The 15,236-nt window shown below is 35.0% G+C and overlaps 1 protein-coding gene across 1 annotated transcript in view; it reads left to right on the top strand.

Moving 5' to 3' along the window:
* sdk1b (sidekick cell adhesion molecule 1b) overlaps positions 1-12,617 on the top strand; it is a 405,910-nt gene extending 393,293 nt beyond the window's left edge. The window contains exons 42-47 of the mRNA XM_056461991.1: positions 2,852-2,977; positions 3,122-3,286; positions 5,271-5,408; positions 6,832-6,952; positions 8,428-8,557; positions 11,593-12,617. Coding sequence (XP_056317966.1) covers positions 2,852-2,977; positions 3,122-3,286; positions 5,271-5,408; positions 6,832-6,952; positions 8,428-8,557; positions 11,593-11,862 — 950 coding nt within the window. The 3' untranslated portion in view covers positions 11,863-12,617. The remainder of the gene's footprint in view (positions 1-2,851; positions 2,978-3,121; positions 3,287-5,270; positions 5,409-6,831; positions 6,953-8,427; positions 8,558-11,592) is intronic.
* The last annotated feature ends 2,619 nt before the right edge of the window (positions 12,618-15,236 follow it).

Consider the following 15,236-nt stretch of genomic DNA (forward strand, 5'->3'; position numbering starts at 1 on the left):
TAAATATGAATAATAAGGCATAATAATGCTTCCACAATAAATCCCACAATAATTGCGCTAGAGAGAAACACCCCCTGCAGTTACAGACGCAAATGCCGGAGGCTTTCTTTGGATTAAATTGATTGTTGAATATGAAATGACTGCATTTAACTAGTGCTTTTCTGAAAAACACTTTTTAAAAACCTGGAAGCCAGCAGGAAGATGGGATTTAATTGTTAGAGTCGGTTGGAGATGGAAATTAAAATAAGACCGCATGAACTTCACGGTTTGATTAGTGCACTGTAATGGGAATGTGATTTTGTGTAGCCTTTGAGCAATTGTACATCCTCCAGACACATGGGCTTCATTGCAGTGGGATTGTGGGTCTCACACAGACAGTAGAGCGAACTGAAGTCCAGAATGTTCTGCGGATGATTCATTTAAGAGCAATAGACACTCTGTGAGCTCTTGTGTAATTGGAATCAAAAATTGTGGTGCACACACATATGTTCTATTGTAATGAATGAGTAATTCATATTCTATAGTGTTAATGTGGTACACTAACAGTCTAAAATGTGAACCAACTGGAGTCAGTGTATGTTTTGGATAACTGTTCGAAAGTAAATTTGTAAGTGAAGGTCAGTTACTTTTCTAATAATAATAATTTACAACACATTGATGAAGTTCAATTGAATGAATGAATGAATGAATGAATGACCAGACAGAATAGCCAACAACTTTGAAGCATTAAAATGTAATTTCATTTCATAATAGTTTTCCTTTCTTTTCTTTTCTTTTCTTTTGAATTTATAAGAGAGGAGGGTTTTATTTATTAAAAAGAAAGAAAGAAGAAATGCCTGCATGTCTTTAGCGTATATATATATATATATATATATATATATATATATATATATATATATATATATATATATATATAAAGTCAAAATTATTAGCCCCCCTGAATTATTAGCACCCTGTTTATTTTTCCCCAATTTCTGTTTAACAGAGTGAAATTTTTTCAACACATTTCTACACATAATAATTTTAAGAACTCATTTCTTATAACTGATTTATTTATCTTTGCCATAATGACAGTAAATAATATTTTACTAGATAATTTTTAAGACACTTCGATACAGCTTAAAGTGACATTTAAAGGCTTAATTAGGTTAACTAGGCAGGTTAGGGTAATTAGGCAAGTTATTGTATAATGATGGTTTGTTCTGTAGACTATCGAAAAATATATAGCTGAAAGGGGCTAATAACTGCTTTTATTCTATCTGTAATAAAACAAATAAGAGTTTCTCCAGAAGAAAAATATTATTAGACATACTGTTAAAATTTCCTTGCTCTGTCAAACATAATTTGGGAAATATTTAAAAAAGAAAAAAAAGATTCAAAAGGGGGCTAATAATTCTGACTTCAACTGTATATATATATATATATATATATATATATATATATATATATATATATATATATATATATATATATATATATATATATACATATATATATATATATACATATATATATATATATATATATATATATATATATATATATATATATATATATATTCCTTAGTGTCCCACCAGTGATGATATGTAGCCACATCGCACTGCTACTCGTGTGATATTGCGCTTCTACAACAGTTCAACGGCATAATAGTGTTTATAAAAAAGAAAATCAAACACGGAGAGTCTAAAAACCCTTTTGTATAAGGAACTACTTTCTTCAACCATTCCATCACATTTGCATATTACGTCAGAACAGAACCGCCAAAACCGTTGCTACATCACCATCGTCACTTTAAAGCTATTGAATGATTCTCTAGCGTAATGTCTAAAGTGATGACAAAACAGGTGATTTTGCTTGCATTTTAAGATTTTAAAGCTGAACCGCATGAAATTCCATCAGTCTGCAGACATTTCCCAGTATTTCTCTGTAATCAGGAGATCACAATAATAAACCCTGAAAAACCAAAGCAACGCAATGACTACCAGATTACTGTTGTGATATGAAAAAACTCTTTTTAGTTTTACTGAACTAGTCTGCAGTAACGAAAACAGGAACTCATTAGAAACAAACAGATGGCTGTACAAAGAGTGGCCAACACAAAATACACACATTCCTGACATCTGAGTCCCACCTCACACTCAATACATTACAATTACTATAGTATAAATACAGCACAACAACATACGAAAGAGAAAGATTGCCTTAGAATGTCACTGACCTGTTTAATAATGATTTGATCAGCTGTAGTTTGAAATTACGCTGTTTTTCTCGCTGCCTCTGTCGCCATCTTGTGGATGGACAATGTCAACTGTCTTTGGTCTGCTAAATGACAGGCTAATGACCACTGACGCACTGTCTCTCAGAAATTATAAATATTTTAAAATAGGAACTATCCTTATAAATAAACTGCATAGTTGCAATATAGACAACTACATTCTCAACTAAAAAGACTCAAAAGTAGATTATGTTGGCCAACAGAAGCAATATTTGTCAAACTGTAGAGTGTCCTCTGCTTGTTGTTGTTTGTGGGTAGAGTAATACACAAGGGTGGAGGGTGAAGAGGCTGGACGAGTGCTTTTACTGGCAGAATATTGCACGGCTATCAGCCAGATTTAAGAACCAGACAGAACTGTCGTATAAATATATATTTCTTCAGAAAATGGTTTTACTATATTAAATGTCCATAGAGCCATTTCAAAAAGCAGCCATACAGTAATACCATGGTGAAGTGGCTGTTTTGGCTGGTAATTGGTTATTAATGTACAAAAAGAAAGAGAAAAAAAAAACAATCTTTTGTTTAATTGCACAATTCAATTCAGTCCAATGTCATACTGTGTCTGATATGTCCCAGGCTCCCCCGGATCACCTCTGCAAACCTCAGTCACGAAGTCCGCATCAGCTCTGACGCTCCATTGGACGAAAGGCTCAGAAGGTGCGGGGCCTGTCACAGGATATGTCATTGAGGCTCGTCCATCAGGTACCCATCGTCTTCAGATCCAGCCTTGAATTTTCATTATCACTTCTAAGACATTACTTCACAATTAACCTTCAATTTCTCCTCTTCCATCATTCTTCTCCTCTGCTGGGACCAATCATTCGCCCCAATCCCACATTTTTCCAGATGAAGGATTATGGGATACATTTGTCAAGCATCTCCCAGCTGGCAGTCTCTCGTACACCATCAGTCTCGATCGCCTGCGTTCTGGAGTGGCCTATGAATTCCGCGTCATCTCCGTCAATCGCTTCGGCTACGGCGATCCCAGTCCACCTTCAACCGCGATGTCTGGTAATCTTCATCATTAGTTTGCAGTATATTCAACAAATGATGCGAATGAAAGGTCGATTGAACAGACTGCCCATCTGCCCCACAGTTTTGTTTTTGTTTACTTCAAACCTAATATGGGTGATTATGCTGAATAGTGTTGATTGCAGGCTATTTCAGAGTTCATTTTACATATATTTATATTTATATTCACATATATTTGCGGTTTAGGCTAGAGTATGGACTTTAGTATTGCATTGTGTTGTATGTTAGAGGTGTTTTATTTCAGTGAGAGAGTTTGAGCTATAAACTCAATCCGTGGCCTCTACTGCCATCTTGTGTCAAAAAGTGGAACTTTCACTCCTCTGTAATAAAAAACAAGGCTTCACAGTAGTATACTATGCAATATTTGATGATTTAAAATGAATGTTTTCTGTTTTCATAGATTTAAAAATGCAATGCTAAATTTTCTATTTAGAATGCTAAAAGTCTTCAGTGTCACATGATCCTTCAGAAATCATTCTAATGCACTGATTTGATACTCAAGGACCTGTTATTCATATTATCAATGTTGAAAACAGTGCTGTTTAATAGTTTGAGGAATCCATGATATATTTCTAATTAATTGATGCATAATAAGTTTCTAAAAACAGCAATAGAAATAGAAATCTTTTCAAACCTTTTAAATGTAATTTGGATTTTTTTTTTTTCAGATTTATAAAGCTTTATTGTCAATTGTGTAAAATATGAAAACAACAACAAGACACACAAAAATATGTTTAACGCATCTTTTAATTAAAAAACATGTTAATTTGATTATAAAAATTAAACTAATACTGAAAAATCACTAAATATACAATGATTCTGTTTAATTAACATACTATTACTGTTACAAATATTACTACTACTGCTACTAATAACAATAACTTATATATATATTTTTTTATATATATTATTTATTTATTATTATTATTACTGCTACATATTCTTTGTTTCAATCTATAAGTCTTTGCTCTCTCTCTCTCTCTCTCTCTCTCTCTCTCTCTATATATATATATATATATATATATATATATATATATATATATGTGTGTGTGTGTGTGTGTGTGTGTGTGTGTGTGTAAATATATATATATATATATATACAGTTAAAGTTTGAACTTTGTGAACTTTGTTATTCCTTTTTAAATATTTCCCAAATTATGTTTAACAGAGCAAGGGAATTTTCACAGTATGTCTGATAATATTTTTTCTTCTGGAGAAATACTTATTTGATTTATTTCGGCTGGAATAAAAGCAGTTTTTAATTTTTTAAAACCATTTTAAAGTCATAATTATTAGCCCCTTTAAGCTATATTTTTTCGATAGTCTACAAAACAAACCTTCTTTATACAATAACTTGCCTAATTACCCTAACCTGCCTAGTTAACCTAATTAACCTAGTTAAGCCTTTAAATGTCACTTTAAGCTGTATAGAAGTGTCTTGAAAAATATCTAGTCAAATAATATATCATGGTAAAGATCAAATAAATCAGTTATTAGAAATGAGTTATTAAAACTATTATGTTTAGAAATGTGTTAAAAAAAATTGTCTTTCCATTAAACAGAAATTGGGAAAAAAAATAAACAGGGGGGCTAATAATTCTGACTTCAACTAAATATATATATATATATATATATATTTATTTATTTATTTATTTATTTATTTTATTTTATTTATTTTTTTTGACAAAAATATAAACCATTTCTAATTACAAACACAGGGAAATGTTTGCAATGTATTACAATTTTGCATGCAGCTCATCAGATATTATTATTATTATTATAAAATATTAATATTATTTTAAAAGTCTTTGCATTTTAATAATCATGCTATAATCATATCTCATGGTTTCTGACACTCTTATAATTAATAGTACCAAGTGTTAATTTTAGGTCTTTTTTTCTTTTAATAAATAAAATGTGAACAATAAAATAAGAGTTATTTGCGTTGTGCTGTCTGTTGTAGCTCTGTCTGAAACACCTTTCTATGAGGAGTGGTGGTTCCTGATCGTCATGGCACTCATCAGTCTGATTCTCATTCTGATGGTTGTGTTTGGTTTGCTCCTCCTCGGACAGAACAAGAAGTACAGGAGTTGTGGGACAGGTAGGATTTTCAAATCATTCTTGTGATTATTATAAACAAAAAATAACAATGCTAATACTTACTGGGCGTCACGGTGGTGCAGTGGGTAGCACGATCGTCTCACAGCAAGAAAGTTGCTAGTTCAAACTTCGGCTGGGTCAGTTGGCATTTCTGTGCATTTTTCTGTGAGTCCAAAGTGCAAGTCCAAAGACATGCAGTACAAGTAAATTGGGTAAGCTAAATTGTCTGTAGTGTATGTGTGTGAATGAGTGTGTATGGGTGTTTCCTAGTGATGGGTTGCAGCTGGAAGAGCATCTGCTGCGCAAATCATATGCTGTATAAGTTGGTGTCGACTCCAGATTAATAAAGGGAAATTAATGAATAAATCTGAATATGGAGTAATCCCAGGGTCGTTTATATCAAAGTTAAAATTTAGCCGCACCATGTTGATGTTTCGTAACATCTAATTTTTACAAGGTGGGTCGTTAGCCCAATGGTCAACCCCCAACCTGAAGGACCAGGACATACACACATATACTATGGATAATTTAGCTTACCCAATTCACCCATAGTGCATGTGTTTGGACTTGTGGGGGAAACTGGTGCATCCGGAGGAAACCCACACCAACGCGTGGAGTCAATGTCAACTAACCCAGCTGGGACTCGAACCACCAAACTTCTTGCTGTGAGGTGACATTGCTATCCACGGCGCCACCATGCCACCCTAATAATGCTAATAGATAAAATAATGAAATTGCAATGAAATTGTTATGTACGCTGACAATTCTCACTCTGATGTTGTGCTAAACAAGTATGAATTTGGGTCTTTTTTTTGTAATGCTAAAATTTTTAGATATAATTACGATAAAAAGTTTATCGATTCTTGTAAACTGTGATTTTTTTTTTTGTTTATTTTGTTTTATCATGTGAAGAATACATTATCTAATATTTCAAAGTACTAATTCTGGATGCATTGACTGTTTTAAAGATTAAAAATTTTTTATGATGCGATCCTGGATTAACATCTATGTTGATCCTAGAACATCATTTTTGCTCGAAAATGTAATCCATACCTATTTCCTACCCCTAAACCATAACATAACTGTAAATTATTCCCAAAATCAGCTGGGAATAATATTTGGATAACAATCGTGTAGCAGTACATAACCGTAAGCGGTAAACATATCCTTTAGTTCTGATTGGCTGATTGGATGTTGTTCAAGGATCAACATAGATGTTAATCCAGGAACCTGTCCTACTTGGTGAAGTCAGGTTGGCGGGTATGGTTAATTATGTAAAGGCTTAAAATAGCTCTTGCTATTCGTTCCACTGTATGTCCACACATGTAGAAGGATGACAATATAGCTCAACTTTACTTGATAGCGGATCAGTCAACGAGTCTCGGTCTTGGTTGGTATCACTCAGATGTAGTTTTTTCTCACAGGGAAGCACATCAGCACTGTCGAAGAATCTGTGACCCTTGACAATGGCGGCTTCACGGCCCTCGAGCTGAACAGCAGACATCTGAACGTGAAGAGCTCTTTCCTCAAGAAGAATGGAACAAGGTAAGGCTTCACTGAACTGCGGTTAAAGCATTTTGATGCTTTTTACACTTTCTACTTTCTTTAGTGTGTAGTGTTACTGTCTGAGTGTTAAAAAGAACTGCAAGGTTGCAAAGCTCAAAGGTACAAAGCTCAAAGGCCTCTCCAAAGAGTTATGAGTCTCTATAACAGTAAGCAGTGATTCTGAACTTCATCAAATGCCTCCTAGTCCTGATTTATTTATTTATTTGTTTATTCATTCACTCATTCATTCAATTATTTTTATGTGTGAATGCAGTGAAACATCAAAATATACATTTCATAATTATAGTTCATATACACTCACTGGCCACTTTATTATGTACACCTTACTAGTACCGGGTTGAATTGCCTTTTACCTTCAGAACTGCCTAAATCCTTTGTGGCATAGATTCAACAAGGTACTAGAAACATTCCTTAGAGATTTTGGTCCAAATTGACAAGATAGCATCACGGACTTTAAGAAATGGCACGTTATCTTGCTGGAAATAGCCATCAGACGATGGGTACACTGTGGTCATAAAGGGATGGACATGGTCAGCAACAATACTCAGGTAGGCTGTGGCGTTAACACAATGCTCAATTGGTAATAATGTGCCCAAAGTGTGCCCAGAAAATATCCCCACATCTTTACACCACCACCACCAGCCTGAACCGTTGATACAAGGCAGGAATTCTAATAGAAATTTTGACCCTACCATCCGAATGTCGCAGCAGAAATCGAGACTCATCAGACCTGGAAACATTTTTCCAATCTTCTATTGTCCAATTTTGGTGAGCCTGTGTGAATTGTAGCCTCAGTTTCCTGTTCTTAGCTGACAGGAGTGACACCCGGTGTGGTCTTCTGCTGCTGTAGTTCATCCGCCTCAATGTTGGACGTGTTGTGCATTTAGAGATGCTCTTCTGCATACCTCAGTTGTAACTAGTTGTTATTTGAGTTACTGTTGCCTTTCTATCAGCTGGAACCAGTCTGGCCATTCTCCTCTGACATCTGGCATCAACAAGGTATTTGCGCCCACAGAACATGCCGCTAACTGGATATTTTCTCTTTTTCAGACCATTCTCTGTAAACCCTAGAGATGGTTGTGCGTGAATATCCCAGTAGATCAGCAGTTTCTGAAATACTCAGACCAGCCCGTCTGGCACCAACAGCCATACCACATTCAAAGTCACTTAAATCACCTTTCTTCCCCATTCTGATGCCTGGTTTAAACTGCAGCAGATCGTCTTGACTATGTCTACATGCCTAAATACTTTAAGTTGCTGCCATGTGATTGGCTGATAAGAAATTTGCATTAACGAGCACTTAGACAGGTGTACCTAATAAAGTTGACGGTAAATGTATGAAATTCATATTTTATGAACACATTTCTTCTTCATGTAAATCTAAATTAGATTTTTTATTTATAGGAAAAAGTGCATGCAGTTTGTATAACGGAATGGTAATGTTTGGTCCACAGGTCTCCCCCACGGCCCAGTCCGGGTGGGCTTCACTACTCTGATGAAGACATCTGCAACAACTACAACGGGGCAGTTTTAACAGAGAGCACAACACTCACAGAGAAACCCACTGAGCTGTCTGAGTCTGAGGTAAACACACTACACCAATAAAACATGACTACACACACACAAAGAGAGAACTTAGTCACTTTAATAAACATCAGTTACATGTGTATTTGTTTGTTTATATATGTACTTATTTAATTTTTTAACTTCTTTTTTATATTTATGAATTTTATATTATTATAAATACATTTTATATTATTAATACATTTTTCAATACTTAAATCCTAACAAATAGATTTTTAAAAAATTACAAATGCGGTTAAAATCTTTTGGCATACAATTAAATTAAATGCTTGATTTGAAGAAGCAAATTGTATAAAAAGAGTCATTCAACCTGTGTCAATCATCTGTGTTCTCATCAAAAGAGAAATGATGTAAAAATAATAATTATAAATTATTTTCAGAGTTTTATATATATATATAGTTGGCATTTCTGTGTAGAGTCGGCATGGGTTTCCTCTGGGTGCTCCGGTTTCCCCCACAGTCCAAAGACATGCACTATAGGTGAATTGGATGAACTGAATTGGCCATAGTGTATGAGTGCATGTGTGAATGTGAGAGTATATGAGTGTTTCCCAGTACTGGGTTACTTCTGGAAGGGCATACGCTGCGTGAAACATTTGCTGGAATAGTTGGCGGTTCATTCTGCTGTGGCAACCAATGATAAATAAGGCACTAAGCTGAATTTATTTAATTTATTTTACACTGTTATTTTAGCTATTTGGTTATTGAGAGGAGATGTGCAGCTCATATTTATTCATTCATTTGCTCATTTTCCTTTAGCTTAGTCCCTTTATTCATCATTCATTCAGCATATGTTTTACACAGCGGATGCCCTTGCAGCTACAACCCAGTACTGGGAAACAACCATACACACTCAGTGTTTTCGTGCGTAAATAAAATGAATGCGCAGAACAGATTCACATTTAAGAGAAAGAGGGGCATCCCGTGGTGGTTCGGCTGTATCCGCTTGTTAAGTGTGACGTCACGCGAAGTGACTTCCGGGTCCAAGCGCTCTATCAAACTGTATGGGGAGACTCATGAAATGCTAATAATAAACGTTTACAAAGCGATATAATACTTTCGAAAAAATCACGATCGCAATATATGTGTCCATGCCTAATATCCGATGGCCAGAAAGAGATTCATTTTTTTATAAATTGTTAAAATTTTAGTATTTGGGATGCAGCAAGTCCAGATACTGTTGTGCACACTATGACTTTATATAAAATTCACTTTAATGTGTGATATGAATAAAAAGTGATCATAAACGAATATTTTCTCAGTTTAAATGAGTGGCGGCTTGGACCTGGAAACAGTATTACATACGTCACCAACACGTCACCACTTAACAAGCGGATGATTTGTGTATAGGGAGGATCTGCTCTTTAATGTCAATTGCCACCCTTTATAAAAAGATAGAAAATATGAAATAGGAAATATGAGAAAATACCTTTACGGGATGATAGCAGGATAGAATTGTAAAATACAGGAGAATCCTGGGAAAAACGGGATGGTTGACAGGCATGGAATTCATACCTTTTACTTTTTAAGAAAATGTAAAAAAATAAATAAAATTAAAGGAGGCGTGCCCTCAAACCCAACCCCTAAATCCTCCCCTCATTGGTGGATGAACAAATAGTACTAAAGTGTACAATTGTAATTGTAATTAACTAATTGATACATATTAGCCACTGAATAAACAAAAAGTTACCAATTGCTGTGAGATAAGCTTTGATCAGTCGGTTAAAGCAGTGTTTCTCAACCACGTTTCTAAAGGACAACCAACACTGCATGTTTTGGATGTCTCCTTTGTCTTTCACACGCATTACAGGTCTTTCAGTCTCTGCTAATGAACTGATAATCAGAATCAGGTGTGTTTGGTTAAGGAGACTTTTGCTGCATCCCAGTTCGCATACTATCCATCCTAAATAGTATTCGAAAATAGAAATAGTATGTCCAAAATCATAGTATGTTGAAAAGTTTATGCCAAAGGCTCCCGGATGGTCTACTATTTCTGGTAAAAATTAGTAAAATGTAGAAGCGGCCATACTCTAACCGCTAATATTGCCCACAATACATTGCGCAAAGGACGTGAATTTGATTAGAACTACGAAGTCTGGTAAAAAGTGTAAATAAACTACAAACATGGCGGACGCACAAGACCAATCATCAAGTATAGAGGCTTCGGTAAAGTTATTTGAATGACGATTATTTAATATCAAGCCAACTGGAACACGTTTAAATTGCATTTTCCGTGTTATATTTCATCTGCAACAACAATGTAAACTCATATTAAGATATGTTTGGATATTAACTTCTGAATGTGTAATTATCCAAAGACCTGAGGAGATTTCTCTGCATGACTTGCGAATGGCAGATTATCCTGCTGCTGCTTTTCCAAAGATTCATTCATTCATTTCCTTTTCGGCTTAGTTTCTTTATTAATCTGGGGTCACCACAGCGGAATGAACTGCCAACTTATCCAGCATACATTTTACGCAGCAGATGCCCTTCCAGCTGCAACCAATCACTGGGAAACATCTAGAAACTCATTCACACTCAACACACTACGGACAATTTTAGCTTACCCAATTCACCTATAGCGCATTTCTTTGGACTTGTGGGGGAAACCGGAGCACCCGGAGCAAACCCACGCCAACACGGGGAGAACATGCAAACTCCACACAGAAACGCCAACTGACCCAACCGAGGCTCGAACCAGCGACCTTCTTGATGTGAGGCGACAGCACTACCCACTGCGCCACCTTTTCCAAAGTTAGGTAATTAAAAATGAAAGAAATGTGGATGATTTGTCAAGATGGGGATGTAACTAGCAACATAATGATCTGGTGATGAGGAAGTAGTATGTCCCAAAGCTTGCATAATCTTCTGTTACACACTTCTGTTACAAATAGTACATACTTTTACACTGAGCTAAACCAAAACTTACTTTGTACATCTATACAATACACACTTCTATACTGTAACTTTACTGTCTGCTCTTTTTCTCTTCGCCTCATTCACCTCTCAATGTTCCCATTTCACGTCATATAAAGGTGAGCGACAGCGACTATGAAGACGAGCAGCCCAAACATTCATTCGTAAACCACTATATGAGCGACCCCACCTATTACAACTCCTGGAAGCGGCAACCCAAAGGCGTGAAGACTGGAGGCGGGTATGAGGAGTGCGCTATGACGGATGCAGAAGGGGGCTATTACCAGACTGTGGTGACCCAGCACAGCGTAGGGGGTGTTTATACCCCAACAGGACAGCCTGCAGCAGGAACGCGCACTCCAGTCACCGGCTTCTCTTCGTTTGTCTGATGAACCAATGATGAAAAGCTGATGACAAGAGCCCTGAAAATGGGACCAAAGAATTGGGAGTGGTTTATCCTGGATAACAAAGTATCTAATTTCCCCCCGAAATGTGGAGTTTAGGGTTTTGAAGTATCTTCTTGTGAACGCGTTAATGATTTTTGGGTGGATTAACTGTGATTCAGAGGAAGCGAAGACTTTGCACTGTGAGACTCTTTACGGAGAGAGATATTCATTTGGTATTCAAGACTCAAAGAAAGACGGATGAAGGAAATTCGTTCTCTGTTCCATAACAATGTTCCTTGGATTAGTGGTTTACGCGTGGGCAAACACACGCTTGAGTGATTCAATGAATCTCACTCTGATCTCCACAACTCTGAAATATCACTGAAAACCTGTACAGACTGGAAAAACAATGTGTTTTTTGTGTGGTTTAGTTTCATGTTTTGGAACGAGCGACGTTCTGGACAAACCGCAGCACTGAATATACTGCCTTTGCACACGTATTGCTCTCTTAAACCAAAAGGAGTGATGCTTTAAGCGGGAAAAAAAAGAAAGAAAAGTGCGTTTTCTTAGCTTAGCAATACTGTATGTAAATATGCTGTATGCGTGTATATTTTTAGGATCAATTTTTTGTATAAAAGCAAACGTTTTTTATTGTAGAGTAGCTTTGTGCCAAGTTGATGTAGTTCTTTAGTGAGACTGATTTCGGTAAGTCACAATCCACACATGCTCTGTTTGGCTGGTGTGTACGAGTGTGTATACAATTCTCCCAGAGAGATGATGATTTGAAACGCGCCACGTCGTCCTGCTTATCCAAATATATTCACACATTTCTCATCTCGTTTGATAATGAACAAATATTTATTTCTGTATGGAAGAGCATGAATACAGTACATGCTAATATTAGCAGCGGATACAGGTTTTGTTGGTTGGGGTTAAACATCTGAGCTGGTAACCAAAAGATTTTAATACACTGAACAAAATTATTCATTGGATTTACTCATTTTTTAAGGTGAGTGGTTGCAAACTATTTCTATGGGCTGAATTTAAACTAACTAATTAAGATGAACATTACTCAATTTATTTTGTTGGTTTAAATACAGCCCATATAAATTGTTTGCAACCACTTACATTTAAAAAATGCTGTAAATCCAATGATTAATTTTTCAATGTAGTACAGTATAATAATGTGTTTAAATCCTTCTGTGAATCTCCTTGAGAGTTTGAAAATCTTAATTATATCATGATATCATTATCTTTTTAAGGATATAATGGTGTCAACTCAAGCTACCAATTTTAACAGTTGTTATGAAAATGTATAGGGAATTATATGACGTCCTCCCAACTGTGTGAAGCCCACTTTGTGTCCAAAAATGTAAACTTTAGTAGGTCATAATAATGGGATAAAGTCAAAAATATGAGATAAAAGGTCAAATTATCACAGCCAAAAATCATGATATGAAACGTGTTAGAGTCAAAATAGAAATTAAAAGTTGAAATGTTAACAAAATTATTTATTTAAAATTTGAAAATTTATTTTGAAGTAAAAAATGAAATTTAAATATGTTAATATACTCTAACAGGCACACAACACCATAAGATGTTAATATTAGGTTAGATTTAGGTTGTGACATCAGGTGATTCAAATTCAGTGTCTATCCAGCAACTATAGGACAACGTTACTTTTATGTCCAATAAAGACGTTGATATTTGATTCCTTTTAGGTTGTGTTGGAAATTCAACATCGAGCCAACATCTTAAACCAAGGTCATATTGATGTCAAATACTGACATTTATTTGTCAAGTTTGGCAACCAAAATCAAAAGTCTGATAGACACAACATCAAGCTGAAACATAATTAGACGTTGATATAAGGTTGATTTTAGGTTGGACGTTGGACATTGACGTTGGGTTCTGATGTCAACTTGATTATCATTTTCAAACAAAACGCAACATCCCATTGACGTTAGGGTACAACGTCAATCTGACATCATGTTGGTGTCTTGTGCCGGCTGGGACTAAATATAAATCAAATCTGTAAGGGTCTGTATTATACTTATTAACTATAATTAAAATTTATGACACAAAAAGTCTAAATTATGACAAAAATATTATTAAGAAAATATTAAGAAAATGAACAAATTTAAATTCATAATGAGTAATATTAAGTCATAATCCCAAGATTAAAGATAATCAAAATAAAGGGACAAAATTATGACTTATTTGAATTAAAAATAGATAATGATGATCATCTGGGACTCAAAAAGTCTGATATATGTGTAAATCCCTTAACGGTAAAGGTGAAATTATGAAATAAAATATCAGTTCATTCAATTCATTGAATTGAAGGTACAACTGAGCATTTCATTATTTCGATGTTTTATTTTATGTTTGATATACTAAAGCATGAGTTCCTATGTATTTTGGATAACTCCAAAATGGGCTTCCTGAAAAACAGAGGCCTAAAACAAAAATGGAGTTTCCCACTATTACTTAGAACACAAAATAGAGAATTATTGTGCGCTCAGCCCAATAAGTATGACGTTCTGAGATTGACCTGAACACAACATGGCCTGAAGGTTACTCTACACAAGCATGCAAATGCGAATGTTTCCAATCTCCATCCTAAACTCAAAACGTCAGCTACAGTACTATCAGCTAGCGAATTTGATGACAAATGAATTAAAGGGAAGTTCAAAAATTAAAATCACATCATCATTTTTTCCTCCCTCATGTGGTTTTAAACCTGTTTGAGTTTTTGGTAACACTTTAAAATAATGGTCAATTAGTTAATGTTAGTTGATGTTTTTACTTAGTTCATGTTAACTCACGATGCATTAACTAAGCATAACTTTTGATTTTAATAATGCATTATTAAATGTTGAACCATGATAAATAAATTCTACATTATTCATGCTTAGTTAATGTTAGTAAATGCATTAACTAATGGACCATTATTTTAAAGTGTTTCCAAGTTGCTGTTTTTTTTCTGCATGTGACAAAAGAAGATATTTCAAAGAATGAAAACTCATTTACTTCCATGTAGGAAAAAAATACAATGGAAGTTAATGGGTGCCAGCAACCAACATTCTTCCAAATATCTTTTTTTGTGTTCAACAGAAAAAGAGCCTCAAATAGGTGAATAAAAGATGATAGAGTTTTAATTTTTAAGTGAACTATCCCTTTGAGTGAGTACTGAGTACGCCCTCTTCAGTACAGAGACTGTAACTGCATGTGCTTATGTGGAGTACTTTTAGTTCCTAATTATATTCTATGCATTAATTGTCATTTAAAACAGAGGGGGATAAAAAAGACAAGGACAAACTTCTCGCTGTGTTGGCCATCCAGATGGGAAACACGTAACATTATACGTCCAAAGA

Source organism: Danio aesculapii, chromosome 1 (genome assembly GCF_903798145.1).
Source record: "Danio aesculapii chromosome 1, fDanAes4.1, whole genome shotgun sequence".
Classification (NCBI taxonomy): Eukaryota; Metazoa; Chordata; class Actinopteri; order Cypriniformes; family Danionidae; genus Danio; species Danio aesculapii.